Genomic DNA, 24,714 nt, shown 5'->3' with positions numbered 1-24,714 from the left:
AAGGAAATAAATGTGTTGATTAGCCAGTGGAGAAGGACAATAAAAGGTTAGTGGAAGGATTAAGGTTCTTGAAGATAAATGTGAGAGAACAAATAGAGTTGCAAATAAAGCACACAAATGATGGTTTGCCTTGGAAAGGAGTCAGGACACCTCTTCCCTGGGGAATGAAAGGAAGGAGAGGATGACTGAAGATAGTGTCAGTCAAATTATATGTGGGGTCATCTCATAAGAGTGAATAGGTACAGAGGTGTGACTAGCGTCATTTCCTAAAGTTTGGAATGCCTATTTTAGAAATGCAATAAGGGTAAGGCAATGACAAGGTGATGATACAATTTATAGTGTGAGCATACTTTTGAGGATGAAAGGGTTGCTAACAGATGGAATGCCTCACAGCAGGTGTCAACCTAGACTCTTTGGGCAAATGCAGACATATGGTCACACTAGAAAGGAACCGTCACCCCACTGAAAGAACAGCTATTTGAGAGCATGAATGTGTAAGAGATTTATTCAGCCACTGTGGCCCCTCTAGCAATATTGCCAGTGTGTGGTCAGTACTAAATAGGTTTCTAGATTTGAGAGGAAAAGTGAGGCAGGAATAGCAAGAGTCATGAAAATGAATGCTCCCTGGTGATCACTGACAACATCTTCAGAGTGGCAGGCAGCAGTCTGCTAGCACTGGTCTGGTAGAACTGTGTGCAGTGATGGAAATGTTTTCTGTCCGCCCTGTCCAGATGGGTAGCCCTTAGCACATGTGGCTGTTGAGCAACTGGATTATTCATTTCAAATAATTTCAGTTAAAATCCAAATAGCCACAAGTAGCTACCATATTAGAAAGTGCTGGTTCAGATTGAGCCAAGAGAAGAATGAAGCCAGCAGGGAGATTAATGAACTGTGAGGAAATCCTGCCATTTGCAGCACAACAACATGGCTGGAACTGGAGGTCATTATGTTAACTGAATAAGCCAGGCACAGAAAGACAAATACAGCGTGTTCTCACTCATATGTGGGAGCTAAAAGTTTTGATCTCATGGGCATAGAGAATAGAATGATAGAATCCAGAAACTGGGAAAGGTAATTGATTAATGGGTACAAATAGATGGTTTGATAGAAGAAAGAAGACCACTAATTAGAAATAAGAACACTAATCGATAGATTAGCAGGGTGATTGTAGTTTACAGTAACCTATTATACATTTCAAAGCAGCTAGAAGAGAATTATTCGAATGTTTCTAGCATAATGAAAAGACAAGTATTTAAGGTAATTGACATCCCAAGTACACTATCTTTACAAATTATATGAATGTATTAAATTATCACATATATTCCAAAACTATGCACATCTTTAATGTATCAGTTTTTAAAATTATTTTTTTAGAGTGCAAAATATTCAGAAAGCAAGATGGGAGTTTATTGGGCAAATTTAAGAGTAAGCATAACTGTATTTAGAACAGTACTATGTCGTGATGAAGTCCCCGGTGTGACAGTGCCTATGAAGAACCAAAGAAAAGAGTTGGTGGGACTGAGGATACTGAGGAACCGAAAAGTCAGAACATGGGCTGTCCATGTGTGTGGTGTGTGTGTGTGTGTGTAATGCACACACATCCATAGGGATGGTGGGAGTTAGCTGGGTGTGGGGTACATTACATACTGGTGGCCCTGAGGAAAGGTAAGCAGGTCCTGGAGAACACAAGATAAAAACCATAGGGTGGGGAGAAAAAGGATGGGAGAATGACTAAGATTTCACAAGGCAGATGATTTTGTTTGTTTTTTAAGATACTGTTTTCTGGAGGAGTCAGTATGGATCCAGGAGGATACAGATTTCTCCTCTGGCACTGGCCATTAGGGAAGGCAAAGGGAAAAATTAAATTTGTTTCCTCTTGACAAAGGATAGTAGTAGTGGTTAAACTTTTTTTATGTCTATAATATTTAATGTGGTACGTTATTCATGAACAATGTTTTCACACTGAATTGAGCAGTAAATTGGCTAAATATCTAATAATTTTATTTTACAGATCTGCTTTAATGTTGGAAGTGGACTTTACTTACAGGTGAGGAAATAAAGGATTTATTTCTGCCTTTTGACTCAGGAGGCTTAATTCCATGGCAAACAGGTTGTCTGGGCTTTACGAGATTAAAGACACACATTGTATTAGACCCAGCGATTCCCATTCAAACAAGTGCAGAGGAGCTTATCCAGGGGTGTTCAGTGCAGCAGTTTTTAACAATGTAAGTATCCACCAATAGGTGAATGTTAAAACCATTTATGGTACATGGAAGAATGTCCATGACGAGGTGCTGAATGAAAATCAGGGGGTAAAATGAGATATATAGTATAAATCCATTTTTATAGCAAAAAGACCTTTATACATCTGTGTATATATGTGCAACTGTATAGTTATGAAAAATCATAAAAGATATTAAGCTGTTAACAATGAATACTTCGTGAAGTATAAGTGAAAAAGTAATTTCAATTTTTTGTCATAGAAAATTTTGTGCAAGTAAAAAAAAAAAAAATCAAGGACCTAGTGATAACCCGTGTAAATATTTCGAAGTAAAATACCTATTACATAGAGCAACAAAATGAGTAAAATGATAAAGCAAACCTAGTACAAGGATTATTTCTGATCTTAAGATCCCAGGTCAGCTGTATTGAAATTTGCCTTGGATAAAATATATATGCACCTATAAAACCCAACTGGAAATGTATAGAATGGTTTTCTCCCTAAGGTTCTGAAAATGAAATGGGAAATTTAATTCTTTACCCAATCCTGAAAACAATAAATTCATTAACTGACAGTTTCCCTAGTTTTAGTCAAATTTATATCAATAGATTACTAAGATTTAGTCTTAAAAAACATTTAGTAATTTATTTTTAAATCACAAGCCACCACAGAAAAATGAAACTTCATTTTCAGTTAATAAGAAAAAACGTTTTTGACATGATCTGTTATTTTTTACTTTGCCAATTTGTAAGGCTACTAAATGATTCTTTACTCTCACTCTGGGAAATCATTTCTTACAGTTAAAAACAAAATTCTACTGGCTGGGCACAGTGGCTCGCACTTATAATCCCAGCACTTTGGGAGACGGAGGTGGGTGGATTGCTTAAGACTTGAGTCTAGGAGTTTAAGACCAGCCTAGGCAACGTGGTGAAACCCCGTCTCTACTAAAAATACAAAAGTTAGACAGATGTGGTGGTGCATGCCTGTAATCTCAGCTTCTTGGGAGGCTGAGGCAGGAAGATGGCTTGAGCCGGGGAAGTCAAGGCTACAGTGAGCCAAGATCATGCCACTGCACTCCAGCCTGGGTGACAGAGTGAGACCCTGTCTCAAAAGAAAAAATAAACCAGAAAAAACCCTACCACTTTACCAGCTTGGAGATAATCTCTTTAGGCCCTATGCAGTTTGCTGGAATATATATATTCCCTTTTAGACAATGAAGCCTTATAGGAAATACAAAGCATACCTTAAAATTTGCACTATTTAACAGTTTAATATGTTATAAGACACCATACTAATGTTCTATATTTATGACACATAATAAATTTTCACAATATTCTATTGTTGTAGGTCTCAAGCACAAGAAATGAAAATAAGCTGCTTCCTAAACATCCTCATTTAGTGCGGCAAAAGCGCGCCTGGATCACCGCCCCCGTGGCTCTTCGGGAGGGAGAGGATCTGTCCAAAAAGAATCCAATTGCCAAGGTATCTCCTAAAGAGGAACATGAAATATATGCATATGACTAAAATGTGGTATGAGAGGACTTTTATGTCTACTTTAAGATTTAAGGAAAATTTAGAATGTGCTTACAGAATTTTTAAATATTCAAGAGATATCTGAAAATTAGCAGAGCTTACTTTTTAGCATAAAGTATCAACTTTAAGATTCTCTTTCCTATTCCGGAAGATGCAGCATCATTGGCAAAAATATAGATAACTCTGAGCTTTGATTTAACTAAGAGTAAAGGGATTTGGCACTGGTAACACAGAGTGTTCAGTGCTCAAAAGAAGATGTCATAAAATGTCATTTTCAAGATGACCTGGTGTCTATTACTAGGTAAGGTGACCATCTTCATTTGCCTGAGACAGTCATGGTTCATGCCTGTTGTCCTGGCTTAATAATTAATATCTGTGTTTTCACTCTCAAGGGGTCGAGTTTTTTTGATAAATTATGTGATAGTGTTGCTACTCTGTATTTCAAAGTTGGCATGCACAAACATAAACCCTTCATTTTTCTCCCCCCAAAGCTTTTCTTCGTAAGTTCTACCCATTTTGGTAATTGATGCTATAATTCTCTCCCGTTTTTCAAGCCAAAAATGTACCACACACTATCAGTTCTATTCCAAAAATATATTCCAAATCTGCTGCTTCTCTTCAACTCCACTGTCATTCCCCTAGTCCAAGTCTTGTCATCTCTGGCCTGTATTACCAAAGAACTTCAGAAGGAAATTGTCCATACAAATATATACCTATAAATTACAGAGAATCTCTTCTCAGGCTTTTGGCTAAGATCAAATCTAGTAAATTACAGAGAGTTCAACCTGAAACATTCCTGTTATTTTTATGTTAGATACATTCTGATCTTACAGAAGAAAGAGGACTCAAAGTTACTTACAAATACACTGGAAAAGGGATTACAGAGCCACCTTTTGGTATATTTGTCTTTAATAAAGACACTGGAGAACTGAATATTACCAGCATTCTTGATCGAGAAGAAACACCATTTTTTCTGGTAAGAAGAATAATTTTACATTTATTAGTTTGTAGTTTTCCTTTCATAATAAGTATCATTTGTTTTTTTTTTTTTTTTCATAGTATGGTAATTTAGTTTTCTTAGCTTAAATCTAATCTTATTTATTATTTATGTCATGATTTCAGCTAACAGGTTACGCTTTGGATGAAAGAGGAAACAATGTAGAGAAACCCTTAGAGCTACGCATTAAGGTTCTCGATATCAATGACAATGAACCAGTGTTCACACAGGATGTCTTTGTTGGGTCTGTTGAAGAGTTGAGTGCAGCACGTAAGAGTCTTTTTTTTTTTTTTTTAAATAAATACTAAGATTATTTTATCCCTGCTGTAAATAAACACTAAATTTCATATCTTAGTGAAAGTTGAGTATTACCTACAGAACAAATAAGAAACCTTTCACTCTAGGTTGAGAATTGCTTTCCTTATAGGTTTAAAGGACTTTACATGCCATTGCTTTTACCCTCAGAACAGATAGGGTAGATTAATGTGACAGATAAGGTGTCTGTAGCAACTACTCAACTCTGCTCTCTGCAGGAAAGCACCATAGACAATATGTAAACAAATGAGCCTAGCTGTGTTCCAATAAAACTTTATTTACAAAAACAGGCGGCTGGTTAGCTTTGGCCCTACAGCTTTGGCTATAGTTTGCTGACCTATAACTTGTATTATTTTTACTGTAAGGTTTATTCACAACATTGTTCAACACAGTGCTCTTCATGAGGACTCGAATGAGAGATTTCTTTTGGACCATGATATAAAGAATAGTTACGCTTCTCCTGATTTGTTTGTATCTTAATAAATATCAGGATCGTGTACCTGTTCATGTTACTTTCTTTGTATTGGCTACTAATACTATTATAAAGAAATCTGTCACCTTATATAGCAATTTTTCAGGACTCCACCCTCAGCCTTGCCTTCATCTTGTTTTTCCTGCTGTTGTATTCCATTCACGCTTACGTCCTCATCCAGTTAAATGTTATATTGTGGTCAACTGCATGTGATTTTGATAAGCACCTGAAATCTTTTTTGGAACAAGCTAAAATTATAAATAAAATAACAGGTAAGTGTGTTTAAAGTTGCGTTTCATCTTAGACATCTTTATTTCCAATGCCAGATACACTTGTGATGAAAATCAATGCAACAGATGCAGATGAGCCCAATACCCTGAATTCTAAAATTTCCTATAGGATCGTATCTCTGGAGCCTGCTTATCCTCCAGTGTTCTACCTAAATAAAGATACAGGAGAGATTTATACAACCAGTGTTACCTTGGACAGAGAGGTAAATTAATATGTTATGTTGCCCATCTTTAAACTCTGTATCCTTTCCAGTTTCTCCTCTCTTTTTCTTATTTTGTTCTGTATTCCTTATCCATAGGATAACTCTTGGAATTACTCTCTTTTAGGGATGGGCTGTTCAATATGGGCCATGTGACTATTGAGCACTTAAAATGTGACTGACCCAAATTGTAATGTGCTGTATGCGTGTTGAATGTGTAATATAGGCACCAGATTTGAAAAACTTAATATGAAAAATGCAGAATATGACGTTAATGTTTTTCGTGATCATTGCATGTTAAAATAATATTTTAGATATCATGGATTACATAAAATATACTTGTTTAAAATTGTTATCACATGTTTCTTTTTAAAATGTGACTACTAGAAGATTTAAAATTACATAAAGACAGCACCCTTCTAGGGCCTCTCCTATCAGGGTTTTGTTTACTAGAGATTCCTAAAACATTTCTCAGTTTGCAGTTCTCTAACGAAACATTAGGAGGCTCCTACACTGCTAGTACATAGGAGACGGTGAGGAAAGGGATGAAAACAGGAATCCTAGTTAGAGGATAAAGTATCTGTAAAGGAGAGAATTACTCTAAATCCCAAATTGAAGGAAAATTTGAGTAGGTTTACTAGGAAGGCGTTTCTCTCAAAGATTTCACTTTGTTTAACTCAAAGGGAAATTTTTAAATAAAAAGGGGAGATCGAAGATTTTTTAAATGATGTATACATAAAGGTTTTAACAGGGTACAAGAGTAAAGTGTCATTGATCCTAAAGATACACTCTTTGTCATCAGATATAAATCATCATCCAAATGCATTACGTTCAGTATTTCTTAGAAAAATGATTTAATTCTGCCCAAATTGGAAGGATTGCGCCCAATAGGCTTAAGGGGATGTTTGTAAAATTAAAGAATATGATTCATCTAAAATTCTACTCTATACCTTTTCACATAAAATTAGAATGGAAACGTGTTACTTTGCATTGGTAGTGTGATTTTTAACAAGCTGCTGTTTCTAAAGGACAGAAAGTTTAACCAATAATAATGGCTGTTAACTTACTGGGCATTTACCTTCTGCCAGGTACTGTTCTAAGCCTTTTTATGGATTAACCCATTTAATCCACATAGAAACCCTGTGAGGCAGATTCACTTATTATCCTCATCTTATACATAAAGAACCCAAAGGTCAAAGGGATTAAGTGCGTGTCCAACACAGTCAGTAAGTGACAATGCCAGAATTGGAACCCAGGCAGCTGGCTCCAGGGTCCTGGTGTCCTGCTGTGCAATGAGTGCTTCTGCCCTATGCAGGACCCCAAGCCCTGGCACTACCTGCCATCCTAAATTCCAGCCACACTGAACAGAACCATAGTAAGGAGACCTCATGGAAGAAAAGAAGTGACATCTGAGAAGCCGTTCTCTAGGACACGTACTATAAGAATCAAATCTCTGGGGAATTCTGGACAAAGTTCACCCAGTTTTGCCTTCACTAGCCAAGTTTATTTAGGACCAGGTTTTCCTCACTGAGAATGAAGTGCGGGACAGAAAGAACCAATTCCTACAGTTCCACCTCACTTTCAGCAGAGAATAAGCTACATTTTCAACCGTGGCTCCTTTGTGCAGACTTCTCCTGATAATATCACCAATGACATATTGAAGAATTTGACTGTCTGCAACTCCTGAGGCTTTTCTGTTCTTCTGCAAAAGCTCTGACTGCAAGTAAATAGTATCTTCACACAAATAATAGCAGATCATAAAACTGATTTGTAAATAAAATATACTGTGGTACATGATAAACTGGACTAAAACCAGAAAGCCAGATTTAAGAGTGACTCTTTTCACCCAGCTGGACATTTTTCATTGCTCTGCAGGAACACAGCAGCTACACTTTGACGGTAGAAGCAAGAGATGGCAATGGAGAAGTTACTGACAAGCCTGTAAAACAAGCTCAAGTTCAGATTCGTATTTTGGATGTCAATGACAATATACCTGTAGTAGAAAATAAAGTGGTAACTATTATTCTTATAATAACTGTACCTATTTATATTTTAGTCCTAACTAAAAATATATCACTTATATTTGTATTTCATTGAAAAATCATGTGTTCATGTTTTGCAGCTTGAAGGGATGGTTGAAGAAAATCAAGTCAATGTAGAAGTTACACGCATAAAAGTATTCGATGCAGACGAAATAGGTTCTGATAATTGGCTAGCAAATTTTACATTTGCATCAGGAAATGAAGGGGGTTATTTCCACATAGAAACAGATGCTCAAACTAATGAAGGAATTGTGACCCTTATTAAGGTAAGTACTAAGTATTCAAAACTAGCATGGGCCAAGTTGGTGCTGGAAAGGAATCTAATGTATCTAAGCCCTGAACACTTAGAAGTGCTTTCCATACTCAATTAACTAGCACTACAGTTGTTTGAGAAAGGAGCCATCCCTATTTACCCAAGTTCTATGGTTAGGAAGTGGTCACATTATGGTTCAAATTCATATCAGGGGACTCTAATCCTAGCCAGACAGCATGGAACCAGCATCATTACTGCTTAGCTCATTTCCAGGCTTTCCTGCAGCTCATACCTGACGATCACATTCTCACATCACAACCTCTTGCCTCTATGAGTATCCCCTCGATTACTACTTCTGATTTTATTTACTTAAGAGTAAAGCCAGGCCCCACACTTTGAGAATCCAAGGCAGGCAGATCGCTTGAACCCAGGAGTTCGAGACCAGCCTGGACAACATGGCAGATCCCCGCTTCTACCAAAAAAAATACAAAAATTAGCTGGGCAAAGCGGCACATGCCTGTAGTCCCAGCTACTAAGGAGGCTTACGTGGGAGAATAGCTTGAACCCAGGAAGTGGAGGCTGCAGTGAGCCGTGCTCACACTGCTGCACTCCAGCCTGGGCAACAGAGACCCTGTCTCAAAAAAATAAAAATAAAAAACCTGAAACAAAACCAGTAAACCCAGACCTCACTAATAACATCTAAAAATAAAAGCTGTGATAACTTGATAGTTAAGTGTGCCTAAGAATCACCTCATAAAACTGCATGCCAAAAATGCAGGTTCCTGGTCTCATCAACAAAAAGTTTCACTGGGCAGGTTTCAGGAACTTGTCTTTTTAAATCCAAGTGGATTTAAAAATCCACTTGTGATTCTAATATTAGTATGAGGCTCACATTTGGAAATATAGTATACTAAGTTCTTGTGCTTAATTGAGTCAATGAAGGGAAAATTGAACTAAATAGGGATATTAAGCGTTTATGTCAAATTACAGGATGGGCTGGGCGCGGTGGCTTACGCCTGTAATCCCATCCCAGCACTTTGGGAGGCTGAGGATGGCGGATCACGAGGTCAGGAGTTCGAGACCAGCCTGGCCAACATGGTGAAACCCCATCTCTAGTACCAGAAATACAAAAATTAGCCAAGCATGGTAATGCGTGCCTGTAATCACAGCTTCTCAGGAGGCTGAGGCAGGAGAATCACTTGAATCTCGGAAGCAGAGGTTGCAGTGAGCCGAGGTTGTGCCATTGCCCTCAAGCCTGGGCAATAGAGTGAGACTCCGTCTCAAGAAATATATATATATATATATATATATATATATATATATATATATATAAAAAACAGGATGGATTTGTATGTCACAAAATAGGTAAGGAATAATATCAGTGTATTTTAAGTAGCTTATATTAGAATTGCCTTACCAGATTTTAAAATAAAATGCAAAGCTACAGTTCCAAAATACTATTTCATTAAGTTACACATAGGCAAAAATTGATTCCAGAAGTTTCTAAATTCTTACGAAAACTTAATATATAACAGACTGGGTAAAACTCTGACAGTGGAAAGAGGAATAATGGTGATCTAAATGTATAACAGAATAGAGAAGCATTAATTTGAGGTTTCATGATAATTGAGCACTACAACAAAATTGGGCTACTACAACAAAATGCCATTATCTGGGTAGCTTATTAACAACAAATTTATTTCTCACAGTTCTGGAGGCTGGAAAGCCCAAGATCAAAGCAGATGCAGTGTCTGGGCAGGTCCTGCTTTCTGGCTTATACACAGTGCCTTCTTCTTGTATGGTCACATAGCGGAACATCCAACAAGCTCCACTGGGCATCTTTTAAAAGAACATTGATCCCAGGGTCTCCGAAAAGCCCCACTCTTAATATCATCACTTTGAGAGTCAGGATTTCAGCACATGAGTTTTAAGGGGACACAAACATTCAGACAATAGCAGTCAACAAGATTGACAACACCAATTATTGGCAAATATATAGAGAAATTGGATTGCTGGTGGAAATGTAAAATGATACAGGCGGTTTGACAGTTTCTTTTAAAAGTTACACAAGAGTAGTTATATGACCCAGTGATTTGATTCTTAGGTTTCCACCCAAGAAAAATAAAAACATGTCTATACAAAGACATGTATGCAAATGTTCATGGCAGCATTAGTCATAATAATAAAAAAACTAATAGCAGGTCCAAATGTCCATCAGCTGGTGAGTAGATAAACAGAATGTGGTGTATTCATATAATGGAATACTCATGAGCAATAAAAAGGAATGAAGTACTCATACAAGCTACAACACAGATGAACCTCAAAAACATTATGCTATGGACCAGGCATGGTGGCTCCCGCCTGTAATCCCAGCACTTTGGGAGGCCAAGGTTGGGGAATCACCTGAGCTCAGGAGTTTGAGACCAGCCTGGGCAACACAGTGAAAACCTGTCTCTACTAAAAACACAAAAAATTAGCCAGATGTGGTAGTGCACGCCTGTAATTCCAGATGCTTGGGAGGTTGAAGCAGGAGAATCACTTGAACCCGGGAGGCAGAGATTGCTGTGAGCCAGTATCACTTCACAGCATCCCAGTCTAAGAGACAGAGTGAGACTCCATCTCAAAAAAAAAAAAAAAAAATGCTGATTATGCTGTGTGTAAGGAGCCAGACACAAAATACTACATATTATATGATTCCATTTACTTGAAATTTCTAGAAAAGGCGAAACAATGGGGATAGAAAGCAGATTGGGATTGCTTAGAGTGGGGAGCGTGAGTGGGGACTGACTACAAACACACATAAAGGAACTTTTGGGGGTAATGGGGTGTTCTAAAACTGGACCATAGTGATGACTGCAAATCCAGAACTCATGATGCTGTACACTTAAAGCGGGTGAATTTTACTGGATATAAGTTATACCTGAATGAAGCTGTCCAAAAAGGATAAAGGAGATGAGCAGATATTTTTCAATATGGAAATAGAGATAGTAAATAGTCACATGAGAAAAATTCACAGCTTTGTTAACAAGTTAACAAACTTATAATCTTTAATGTTATTAAAAAATGGCAAAAATGGAAATGATAAAATAAGTTTACAGAATTATAAAAAATAGGGGTCTCTTCCTTCACACAGGACTCTAGATACTGAAAATTTTCCATTTGCTTTGGAGCATTATGGCTATTTATGGAAAACACTATGAAACACATCGCCCCAGTACCTAGCTTTTTTTTTTTTTTTTTTTTTTCATTGTCTTGGCCTTTGGATACTAATGACATCTGGGTGGAAGATTTTGTTTCTCATCCGGCATAGATCATGCCATGAAACAAGCATGTCAAGTGCAAGAGTGACTTAAATAACAAGCTTTCACAAAGATATGACAATCACAAAGGATGTATTTTCTCTAGTCTTTGTCTCCTGTGTCCTTGTCTCAAAATCACAGTGATCCATATTTTCAAAGGGGACAGAAGTTGTGATCCATCCAGAGCCCAGTAGAGAGGAAAACTGACTGATTTTGGTGAAAATAAGTAGTGGTAGCTCCAAAGGAAGGAAATTCACAATGAATCCTCCAAAAAACAAGTGAAAAGCTTTGCTTTGCTGTAATTCATGTAAACATGCCTAATATATTTAATTTTATACCGAAGAAACAAGCAAAAATGTTCAGTGCATCTAAACGGTCAGAGACACTAGAAATAAAAAGCAACAGGACCTAAGTAAACTTTAACTAGGTAATTCTTTTAGTAATAGGATATAGGTCAACAGAGGAAAAATAATGTGTAAAAAAATGTTGACAGCAGCATTAATTATATTTAGAAATTGTGATAGCCCAAATGCCTAATTATAGAATGACTGTCTATATCTAAGTAGTAGAATACTATGGAAATGTTTATAAAAAGAAACACTGAAAAGTTGGACCATAAAATATGTATACAGTAATGAACTGATTATTTCAAATGGAAATTGTGCTATTACAAAGAACTATTTGAAGAAAGGTTAATCTTTTATGGAATTAACAGCAAACCAGATATTAATATATATTATGCTAAAAAAAAGAGGAGAGTGGGGTTCTCTGTTTAAACAAATTTGAAAACTCTAGGTTTCTTCTTTACTCCAGGAGTTCAAGTATTTTAATATGCTAATGTGCAATACATAGCTATATTAGAGGGACAGAACTCACAGAGCTATCACTACTTATTTTCACTGAAATAAACCCATGGAACACATTTTAAGGAATATTGATTAATACTGAATGCCCACTATTTTTTTACATTAGAAAAAAAATCAGATTGTGGCCGGGCGCGGTGGCTCAAGCCTGTAATCCCAGCACTTTGGGAGGCCGAGATGGGCGGATCACGAGGTCAGGGGATCGAGACCATCCTGGCTAACACAGTGAAACCCCGTCTCTACTAAAAAATACAAAAAATTAGCCGGGCGAGGTGGCGGGCGCCTGTGGTCCCAGCTACTCGGGAGGCTGAGGCGGGAGAATGGCGTGAACCCAGGAGGCGGAGCTTGCAATGAGCTGAGATCGGGCCACTGCACTCCAGCCTGGGCGACAGAGCGAGACTCCGTCTCAAAAAAAAAAAAAAAAAAAAAAAATGAGATTGTTAAAGATAAATATATATGCACACACACACACACATATATACAGATGAATGTGTGTGTATGTTTTGAGACAGGGTCTCGCTGTATTGCCCAGGCAGAAGTGCAGTGGCATGATCATGGCTCACTGCAGCCTCAACCCCCTGGGCTCAAGCAATCCTTCCACCTCAGCCTCCTGAGTAGCTAGGACTACAGGCACGAGCTATCATGCCCAGCTAATTTTTGTATTTTTTGTACAGATGGGAACTCCCTATGTTGCCCAGGCTGGTCTCAAATTTCTGGGCTCAAGTGATCTACCTGCCTTGGCTTCCCAAAGTGCTGGGATTACAGGCATGAGCCACCATGCCTGAACAAAATATATATATATTTACAATGATTTCAACATTTAGAAAAATAAATTGGTAATGCTTCCTAAACATCCTTAACATTTATGACTATCCAGATTGACAGAGAATTTTTATTTGCTTGGTTTCAGTGTCAGAGTTGGAATATTCAGTGCTGCTATATTTCCTGTGCGTTAAATTATTATATCTAACATTAAAACCACATGTGTATATGTATATGTGTGTGTGTCTTCTGTTTTCTCTTTGAAAAGAATTCCCTTTGGTTTTCCCTTTTAGGAAGTAGATTATGAAGAAATGAAGAATCTTGACTTCAGTGTTATTGTCACTAATAAAGCAGCTTTTCACAAGTCAATTAGGAGTAAATACAAGCCTACACCCATTCCCATCAAGGTTAAAGTGAAAAATGTGAAAGAAGGCATTCATTTTAAAAGCAGTGTCATCTCAACTTACGTTAGCGAGAGCATGGACAAATCAAGCAAAGGCCAAATAATTGGAAAATTTCAAGCTTTTGATGAGGACACTGGACTACTAGCCCGTGCAAGGTAAGAGAGAGTGACACGTGTATTTCTTTATTTTAAATTATTTTCAGTGCCTATTTTCAAAAATCATAATGAAATCTGAACACTTCATTCCTTCAAATCCAGCATTATAGTTCCCCAAAGGTCTACAAGTTAAATTTTCCAAAGATGTGTCTATAACTGAGAGATGAGGGGGAATTTTCACCAGAATCCACCTTCCTCAACCACCTGTGTGTGAGGAGGAAGCTGGTTTACTCACCTCTGAAACAGTTCTGGCTAGAGACGGCTAAAAAGCAACAAAGGAAAAGTTCAGGAGAAAACTTTTTTTTTTTTTTTTGAGACGGAGTCTAGCTCTGTTGCCCAGGCTGGAGTGCAATGGCCGGATCTCAGCTCACTGCAAGCCCCGCCTCCCGGGTTCACGCCATTCTCCTGCCTCAGCCTCCCGAGTAGCTGGGAGTACAGGCGCCCGCCACCTCGCCCGGCTAATTTTTTTTGTATTTTAGTAGAGACGGGGTTTCACCGTGTTAGCCAGGATGGTCTCGATCTCCTGAACTCGTGATCCGCCTGTCTTATTTCCTAAAAGATTATTATTGGAGGGTAAGAACATACCAGATAGCATCCACAAGATTTACTTTACACAAGTTACGTAATGTATTTTAATATGGGGAAACCAGCTTTACTTAACCCATAAATCTTGGGAATGAATCTTCGTTTAAACCTATTTGTTTCAGAGATGAATGAGCCTTCTGCACTGTTTATGTTTGTCTTGATCATGGTGACCTTTACTCAGAGTACATTTATTGAGAACCTACAAGACGCTCACTGTGTTAGAAGAGACTGGCTTGTGTCCACTCTGTAGTGGCACCTTATTGTGTGACGCTTTCAAATTTTCAAAGTAAATGTACATCTTAGATCTCAGTGCCATGCCACGGAAAGACCATTCTCTACAGAGCTGTTATTTATGGAGCTCTAGTTACTGTTATTGCAGTTGAATTTAAAGAATCCCCACCTGCTGTCCCAGACACGTTAGTGACTTCCTGCTCAGTGCCCGAGCTGCCTGGTTGCTTGAGTGTCCTTATGCACCTGTGTCCCTGTCTTACTCCGTTTGAGCTGCTGTAACAAAAATACATTAGACCGAGTAATTTATAAACAACAGATTCGTTACTCACAGTTCTGAAGGCTAGGAAGTCCATCAAGGCACCAGCCAACAGATTTGGTATCTGGTGAGTATCGCTGTGTGCTTCCAAGATGGCACCATCTTGCTGCATCCTCACGTGGCCAAAGGAGCAGGGAAACTCATTGGAGCCTCTTTTTTAAGAGCACTAATTCCATTCTTGATGGTGGTGCCCTCATGACTTAATCACTTACCAAAAGCCCCACCTCTTAATATGATCATATTGGGTATTAGACTCCAACATAAGAATTTCCAAGGGTTACAAACATTAAAATCATAGCAGTCCCTGTGTACCAGTGCTTCATAAAACATTGTATTTAAGTGCCTTGCCAAGTGTAGCAAGAATGAAAATGTGGAAGAAGCTCCTCAACAACCTTTTTCCTTTTAGTGAATCCCCTTTTCATGGAATTCCTTAAATAACGTTTTTTCCAAAATAATGTTAACAAACAGCTTCCACCATGTTTTCTGTAGTGCCTTGGTGACATTCTTTGGCCCGCTCTGCTTCTCTTATGTGGTCTAGTTGGTCTAGTTTTAATATTCTCAGCTCTATACCTCACAAGACAATATACCCTAACTGAATTCCCAAAATTGAGGATGAATTTTCTATATGATCATTTCTCACTGCTGTCTACATAGAAACTTGTATGTTCAAACTAATTATATGCCAATAATATGTGGCCACTTATTGAAGCTTCTGATTCCCACCAAATTATTTACTTTTGGCTGCTGTGTTTTTTTTTGTTTTTTTTTTTTTTTTTAGGGGCCATGAATACATCAAAAGATGTGTGTTCTGCCTGGAAGAATAATGAACCCTGCCTCTTTCATTTCTTAGTGTTTGATTGTATTCTTTAGAACACAGTTACAGAATTTTAGAAAGAAAAGATCTTAAAGACCAGCTCAAACCTATTATTTTACAGATAAGGAATGGAGGCACAGCCAAGTTAAGTTATTTTCCAAATGTTCACCTAACTAATTAGTGGTTGTTATTTTGAAACATTGATAAGGAGCTGGGCGCAGTGGGTTCATGCCTGGCATCTCACACTCAAGAATCTGAGGCAGGAGGATCACTTGAGGCCAGGAGTTCAAGACCAACCTGGGCAACACAGCAAGACCTTGTCTCTCCAAAAAAAAAAATTTTTTTTAATTAGCCAGGCGTGGTGGCACAGGTTTGTAGTCCCCACTACTGGGGAGGCTTAGGTAGGGGGATTGCTTAAGTCTTGGAGTTCAAGGTTCCAGTGAGTTGCCATCACACTACTGCACTCCAGACTCTTTGTCGTAATTTACTGTTTTATTGATTATTCATGTGTATCAGTTGTTTACAGATATTTGCTATAACACACAAGCAGCTATGCTACTTGAATGATGTCTAGCTTTTACAACAGAGAACAGAAAATTTCTTACATTAAACAGAGCATCACATTGTGAAATATAATCCCTATTCCTAAGACTCTGCCTTTATTATCAGTATGAATGTTGGTAAACCATAGACAGCGACTCATGTCCAAGCTTTAAAATTTCAGACATGAAATTCAAAACTAATTGTGAAAATCAAAATGTATTATTATTTACTGGTAGCAATATTAAGAGGCAGAAAAACTTAGTTCAAGTGTATAATTGGAAATAGCACTATAAATAAATATTGCTGTAAATTAGCCACTCATTCCTGTGTGCCTCGAAGCCACTTAACAGAAAATAAATTAACAATTTGATTGAGCAAAGCAACATACTCATATGTTTGGTTGGTACTGGTATTTGTATGTTAAACTCATTGGTATTAATGAACTAATTACATACTTTTTTTTTTTTCTTTGAGACTGAGTCTCGCTCTGTCGCCCAGGCTGGAGTGCAGTGGCACGATCTCGGCTCAGTGCAAGCTCTGCTTCCCAGGTTCAAGCAGTTCTGCTAAAGCCTCCCAAATAGCTGGAATTACAGGCACCCACCACCACGCCCAGATAATTTTTGTATTTTTAGTAGAGATGGAGTTTTACCCTCTTGGTCAGGCTGGTCTTGAACTCCTGACCTCAGGTGATCCACCCGCCTCGGCCTCCCAAAGTGCTGGGATTATAGGCGTGAGCCACCACACTTGGCCAATTACATACATTTCTGAAAACATATTATGGACATTTGCCTTGCTCTCCCAGCATTGGCTCCTTCCACACTAATTCTTCTTGCTTTGAGGAAAGAAACCCATACATTATTTTATCGGCATTGTTTCCACTTTTAACCAGTTCTACCTGAAAGAAAATTATTACCCCAATAGTCAACAGTGTCTGAAAATTTTTGGATGCTTCCGTTTTTGTTTTTGGTTTTTTTTTTCAGAGTTTTGCTCTATCACCCAGGCTAGAGTGCAGTGGCATGATCTCGGCTCACTGCAACCTCCACCTCCTGGGTTCAAGCAATTCTCCTGCCACAGCCTCCTGAGGAGCTGGGATTACAGGCACACGCCACCATGCCCAGCATTTTTTGTGTTTTTAGTAGAGATGGGGTTTCACCGTGTTGACCAGGCTGGTCTCAAACTCCTGACCTCAAGTGATCCACCCGCCTCAGCCTCCCAATGTGCTGGGATTATAGGCATGAGCCACTGCGCCCAACCCCTGGGATCGCTGGTTTTTAAAGTTGATGTTTATAAATGTTGCTAACACCCCCAATAAACAACAGGACATAAGACTGCTCTTCTCCACCAGTCCTTATTGTATGACTAAGTTATTCCCCAAAAGTTTAACCCAAATTTAAGGGACACTAAATCAAATGCCATAGGACAGACTGCAGAGCAACTTAAAAACTTGGGTTAGTGGTTAGTGGACAGAAGAGAATCACCCTTAATTTTATGTCTTGGATATGTTACAGGAATAAGGAAGGTCCAATTTACGTGTGACGTGCGGTAACGAGAGGGGCTTTTAGGATGGTTTTACGAAATTAACAACATTCAAACAAATGCCTGTAATAAGAACATATTTAATGAGAAGAAAAGGAAGCTTGAAAGAGCTGTAGATGTTAGAGATTTCCAGTTCATGCAGAATTCAAAATTAATTTTATGTTTGTTTTATGACAGATATGTAAAATTAGAAGATAGAGATAATTGGATCTCTCTGGATTCTGTCACATCTGAAATTAAACTTGCAAAACTTCCTGATTTTGAATCTAGATATGTTCAAAATGGCACATATACTGTAAAGATTGTGGCCATATCAGAAGGTGAGTTATTAAATAGATCCTTTTCTTGGTTGTATGTATTTAGATTTTTATTTTCCAACATCAGAAACCTTTGTTTTGATTGTGTATAAAAACCTAATCTCAGCCGGGAGCAGTGGCTCACGCCTGTAACCCCAACACTTTGGGAGCCTGAGGCAGGTGGATCACAAGGTCAAGAGATCAAGACCATTCTGGCCAACATGGTGAAACCCCATCTCTACTGAAAATACAAAAGCCGGGTATGGTGGTGTGCACCTATAGTCCCAGCTACTAGGGAGGCTGAGGCAGGGGAATCACTTGAACCCGGGAGGTGGAGGTTGCAGTGAGCAGAGATCACGCCACTGCACTCCAGCCTGGTGACAAAGCGAGACTCCAACTCAAAAATAAAAAACCTAATCTCAGCCCAGCACAGTTGCTTGTGTCTGTAATCCCAGCTACTCAAGCAACTGAGATGGTAGGAACACTTGAGCCCAGGAGTTTGAGACCAGCCTGGGCAACAAAGCAAGACGCCATCTTCAAAAAAAAAAAAAAAAAAAAAAGGAAGGGTGGATAAAATTTAAAAACAGATGTTTAAAAGATTTTTTTAATAAGATGAAATAAGCACATAATTTCTCCAGTAGATAAACCTCACATTTCTACTTGGTAAGTGGATTAGAAGATACTATTTGGTCCAAATTTGAAACATATCTAGGATAGAAAATGTCCTAAGTGGTTACTACCTTTTCCACTCCAAATTGGCAAGGGAATTCAAACTATGTCTGTTGTCAGCAATAAGAACAGAATGTACATAATTTTTCTCTCTTATTTTTAAGACTATCCCAGAAAAACCATCACTGGCACCGTCTTTATCTACGTTGAAGACATCAACGACAACTGTCCCACACTGATAGAGCCTGTGCAGACAATCTGTAATGATGCCCAGTATGTGAATGTTACTGCAGAGGACCTGGATGGACACCCAAACAGTGGCCCTTTCAGTTTCTCTGTCATTGACAAACCACCTGGCATGGCAGAAAAATGGAAAATAGTACACCAAGAAAGTAAGCAAAATCACTGAACTACATTGAAATCTAAATATTAAGCATGATAGATATCTAAAATATTTGTAAGTTCTATTTCTTCTCATAAATTATATTTCCAATATAGTTTTTTAAAGGAGTTTATGAAACGAGGCCCTGAACCTACTGGCATGTAGTATCTTTTATATGCTTATGGAGAGAAGAAAAATAATCTAATAGCTCTTGAAGTAGTTTTGTCTGGTAAGATGAGGAGTACCAAGCCTTTCTCAGCACCACAATTGTAGTAGGTGCCTTCTAAAAATCTTGAAGTGTAGTAACAACAATTCCATTCAAAACAACATTTACTGGGCACTTGCTGTGTGCCAGGCACTCTGCTAGCCCATCCTACATATTACCATATTTAATCCTTACTTCTAGCATTATTCCCTGATTAAAGCTGAGGATACCTTGGTTTAAGTAAGGAAAGCTCAAAGCTAGAACATGATAGAAACAACGTGACAGTGGGTTGTCTGACTCCCCTTTCCCCATGTCAGTGGACATGTCCATACGTCCATATCTGGGACATCTAGACACATGGAACATATGATGTGTTGATGTGAGTTTTCAGATGTCCTTCAGGGTGGTTTTGAATGCAGAAAAGTCTATCCAGAAAACTATTGTGTTGTAAACAATTAGGGTTCATTTCAGAAAAATTTCATAGATAATGGTCAGGTTTTTGTTTGTTTGTTTGTTTTTAATTTACAGCTTTATTGTGTTAAGTCTAGCAAATGTTTGAAATCATTTTAAGAGGGTTTGAATAATGTTTAGTGCAATTAACAAATTAAACCATCAATATTTCAAACTATATTTACAGATTTAATATATTTAGTTTCCTTTCTTATATATTTCAGTGATCTGAATTAACAAAACCTCCCAGCCAGGCGCAGTGGCTCACGCCTGTAATCCCAGCACTTTGGGAGGCCGAGGTGGGCAGATCACAAAGTCAGGAGATTAAGACCATCCTGGCTAACACAGTGAAACCCCGTCTTTACTAAAAATACAAGAAATTAGCCAGGCGTGGTGGTGGGTGCCTACAGTCCCAGCTACTCAGGAGGCTGAGGCGGGAGAATGGCATGAACCCAGGAGGCAGAGCTTGCAGTGAGCCGAGATCTTGCCACTGCACTTCAGCCTGGGTGACAGAGCGAGACTCCATCTGGAGAAATAAAAAAAAAAAAACCCTCCCTTTGATGCTTATACTCTAACATTCTAGTAAATTTAACTTTCAAATACATTGAGTTGTATATTAAAGAATATTATCAATAATAAGTTGAAGCCAGGCGCGGTGGTCAGGAGTTTGAGACCAGCCTGGCCAACATGGTGAAACCCCATCTCTACTATAAATACAAAAATTAGCTGGGCATGGTGGTGGGCGCCTATAATCCCAGCTACTCAGAAGGCTGAGGCAGGTGAGTCGCTTGAACCTGGGAGGCGGAGGTTGCAGTGAGCCAAGATGGCAGCACAGCACTCCAGCCTGGGCAACAGAACGAGACTCCATTTCAAAAAGTAAGTTTAAGAGTGCTAATGTTCCTTGATCTTAGAAGGTGCATGCTGAAGAATGTCATGCTATCTGTAACTTACCTTGAAACAGTTCAGAAGCTTAAAGAAAAAGTGGATATATAGAGGGCAAAAAAGCACTGTTGCAAAATATAAACAGTTAGTGAAGAGTTTGTTAATATTCACTAAAATATTCTTTCAACTTTTCTGTAGGTTTGAATTTTTTTTCAATTTTGAAAATATATAGTGTTGAGAACAAAAAAAAAGATGGGACTAGAGAAAACAAGATCGGCCCATTGTTGGAAGCGATTACAGCTGAGGATAGGTACCATGGTGGTTATGCTCTTCTCTCTTACTATGTTTGAAAAATCGCCTTAATAAAGTTTTTTTTAAAGAAATGGTAAAATAAAGGTCATTCAGTAGAAATATTAACTCACCACTTGTTTGTCACTGTATTCCCAGTATATGGAACAGTTCCTAGCTATCCTAGACCCACACACATTGGTTACAGCTAATCATCATGAAAGTAAGGTGTCCGGGTCTGACCCTTTCCTATTTAAAGTGCACGTTCAGGGCCTATAGACGAATTTTAACGAGCACACTTCAATGAGAAGTGAAGGAAGAACAACGTATCTAATTGGAGCTAAATATAATCAGCAATGAAAGAACATTTCTGGAATTTAATGTTGCCTCATCCTTGGTAATCATTCGTTTTTATTTCCTTCTGCTGCCCGACCTTATAGGTACCAGTGTGCTGCTGCAGCAAAGCGAGAAAAAGCTTGGGAGAAGTGAAATTCAGTTCCTGATTTCAGACAACCAGGGTTTTAGTTGCCCTGAGAAGCAGATGCTCACACTCACGGTTTGTGAGTGTCTGCATGGCAGCGGCTGCAGGGAAGCGCAGCGTGACTCCTACGTGGGCCTGGGACCCGCAGCAATCGCACTCATGATTTTGGCCTTTCTGCTCCTTCTGTGTAAGTCTGTAAAAGCCATTCTGTAGTGCTTTTAGGAATTTGAGTGCACTACTGGAGTTGTGTTACTATGGTAGTCATTGATTTCTTCACAGTTATTCTTTAACCACACTAGAGCACTTTGAGAGTGAACAGGGAAACAATTGATGATTGGTAAATCACCAAAGCATAATATAGGAGTCTTCAGAAATTTGTTTTATAAATGTATATCATGTTCCGATTTCAGTAACTTAGGAACTACTCTTTGGCATAAACTTCGCTGGTATTCCCATTTCGATGAGCTCTGTGAGGGCAGTGTGCTGTCTGTTCTCTTCACTGCTGTATTCCCAGTGTGTAGAACAGAGCCTTGCATGTATGTTGTAAGCGCTCAGAAAAGATGTGCTGCATGACTTTGGGTTATGGGTGCAAGGTTTTTTACAAACCCAGTTTATTCCAATGGATTCTGCTTTGTACAGTCAACTTGTCAGAGCTCCACCTCCCTGGTATTCCCCGCTTGGCTTGTTTCTTCACCAGCACCAAAAGTAGGCAGACCCCCTGAGCACTTCCTGTCCTTCCTGACCGTAAGATGTTCTCAACCAGTCCTGCCTGCCCTACCCACCCTCCAAAGACCTCGGGTTTCCATTTATAAAAGAACAAGGGATTGCATCCTGAGGTCACATGAAATACCACTCTACTTGACCACTGAACATGGACAGAGGGCCACCTCCAAGGCAGCCCAGGCTAGTGCAGTGACAGAGGGGGGTTCTGTTAGACAAGGGGTCCCCAACTCCCAGGCCACAGACCAGCACCTGTCTGTGGCCTGTTAGGAACCAGGGCACACAGCAGGAGGTGAGTGGTGGGTGAGTGAGTGAAGCTTCATCTGTATTTACAGCCACTCCTCATTTCTTGTGTTACCATCTGAGCTCTGCCTCCTGTCAGATGAGTGCTGGCGTTTGATTCTTATAGGAGCTCAAACTCTATTGTGAACTACTCGTGCAAGGGATCCAGGTTGCGTGTTCCTTATGAGAATGTAATGCCTGATGATCCGTCTCCCACCACCCCCAGATGGGACCATCTAGTTGCAGGAAAATAAGCTCAGGGCTCCCACTGATTCTACATTATGGTGTGTTGTATAATTATTTCATTATATATTACAATGTAATAGAAATAAAGTACACAGTAAATGTAATGCACTTGAGTCATCCCAAAATCAACGCCCCCACCCCTAACTTCCTTGTGGAAAAACTGTCTTCCATGAAACCAGTCCCTGGTGCCAAAAAGGTTGGGGACTACTGTGTTAGAGCCATTGGTAGATGTTCAACTGAATGCACAGCACTCAACAGTCTGCAGTGTACTTTTATACCATCGTCTCCATGCTATGGCTACATATACAGATACATAACGGTAAATGACTTGTCTCAGCTTACCAAGTTTGTAGGTAGGTACTGGAGCTAGGACTATATCTTTTGCTCAGTGATTCCTTGCACTGCTTTCTCATCTCAGATTCCCTGGAGCCTAACGTGGTACTTGGCACATAATAGACACTTGATGAATGTTTGTTAAAATTGTAGAATTGCCACTGGCTGAGTTCAGTGTTCTTATTCGATATAGTAGCTATAGTTAATGTGCTGTTGGCTGTTTGACATAAAAATGAATCTAGGCAGTTGCCAGTTCATCACTGGAAGCTGCCAAATGGGAGTGGCAGATGGGCATGCAGATACGTTTAATTCTTTGCTGCACTGATCAAGGGGTCAGCCTTGGTCTTTGCTTCCTTCTAGCAGTAAAATAAAATCTAAGAACAGGGCTCTGAAATTGTTATATGTTTCACTTTATTATTTCTAATTACTGTTTTTAATAATACATATATTTTTGCAACAGTGACTTTTTTTTTTAATTGGACCATAGTTTAAAAAAATTTAATCTTTAAGCTGGTTGTGATGATTTGGATACTATGTGGCCTAGTCTTCTTGGTAGTGCACTCAGCAACCACAGACAGGCTCTTTCTGATGAACAAGGCCTTGAATCTGTAAGACTCCCTCATCCTGCCTTCGGGTTTTGGAGTAACTCGCCCAAAACAAGCTTGGTAAGGTTGGATCAGGGTGAAGAAAAGAAAAATTGGGCTGTAAATAAGTGAAGACAATTCTAGGAAGGGACATGAAAATTCCAAAATTAAGCAATATAAATTTAGAGATATGTCAAGATTAACCTTATCTATGTGCAATTTTGTGTCTGTACAGTGGTACCACTTTTACTGCTGATGTGCCATTGCGGAAAGGGCGGCAAAGGCTTTACCCCCATACCTGGCACCATAGAGATGCTGCATCCTTGGAATAATGAAGGAGCACCACCTGAAGACAAGGTCAGTGGATCAGATGTCAATATGACTTGTCTTCTTTTTGGGTTTTAAAGGGGCCTCGGGAAGTGTTTCTTACATTTTTGGTTGCGTGAGTAGAGTGGTCACTATGGATTTCACTCATGTGCCTTTGTTAGGCAAAGGGTTCAAATGACGGCATATTTTGTGTTTGTTGCTGGGGCAGAATTGAGATAGTTTTACTCTGTTTTGACACTTCCCATGTTGTAGAGAATGTAGAGCAAGGTTCAGGAAGAGCAAAGTGTGTAGGGATCTAAGTCTTTTGTCCCAACATTAAATGGGCAGTTTTCACAACCAGGAACTGCTTCATTTCCATTCCCCTCAATACATAGGGTTTGCAGAGGTAACCCCACAACCCCCATGACAGTTGTAAAATGTTGCAAAACCCTCTTTCCCAAGTACTTCATAGCCATATCCCTTTGTCTCTCTATTGCATCTTCACCCTGGACCTCTCACCACCATCTGTTACGAGCACCATTTCTAATAGGATAGAATTTAACATCAGGTGGCAGAGAACTCAGAATAACAGTGGCTTAATGGGCATTCCAAGATCAACATCATGATTCATCCACAGCATGGTCCCCAGCTCCCTCTTCCCTGTTTCTCTTCCATGGCTGAGTTCCATTCCCACACTGTCCTCCCGTCCCAGTTCTAGCTACCTAGCTGCCGTCCCCACATTCTAACCAGCAAATAGGA

General features: G+C 39.1%; 1 protein-coding gene across 1 annotated transcript in view; it reads left to right on the top strand.

Moving 5' to 3' along the window:
- Positions 1-24,714, top strand: part of DSG2 (desmoglein 2) — a 50,515-nt gene that overhangs the window by 20,306 nt on the left and 5,495 nt on the right. Inside the window, exons 2-13 of the mRNA XM_001098597.5 lie at positions 2,012-2,047; positions 3,569-3,703; positions 4,569-4,730; positions 4,877-5,021; positions 5,865-6,031; positions 7,904-8,041; positions 8,151-8,336; positions 13,541-13,806; positions 18,009-18,151; positions 18,961-19,188; positions 21,444-21,671; positions 23,885-24,006. Coding sequence (XP_001098597.3) covers positions 2,012-2,047; positions 3,569-3,703; positions 4,569-4,730; positions 4,877-5,021; positions 5,865-6,031; positions 7,904-8,041; positions 8,151-8,336; positions 13,541-13,806; positions 18,009-18,151; positions 18,961-19,188; positions 21,444-21,671; positions 23,885-24,006 — 1,956 coding nt within the window. The remainder of the gene's footprint in view (positions 1-2,011; positions 2,048-3,568; positions 3,704-4,568; positions 4,731-4,876; positions 5,022-5,864; positions 6,032-7,903; positions 8,042-8,150; positions 8,337-13,540; positions 13,807-18,008; positions 18,152-18,960; positions 19,189-21,443; positions 21,672-23,884; positions 24,007-24,714) is intronic.

The sequence above is a fragment of the Macaca mulatta genome, chromosome 18 (assembly GCF_049350105.2).
Source record: "Macaca mulatta isolate MMU2019108-1 chromosome 18, T2T-MMU8v2.0, whole genome shotgun sequence".
Classification (NCBI taxonomy): Eukaryota; Metazoa; Chordata; class Mammalia; order Primates; family Cercopithecidae; genus Macaca; species Macaca mulatta.
The sequence above is the reverse complement of the archived record's forward strand: the minus strand, read 5'-3'. Positions and strand labels throughout refer to the sequence as shown.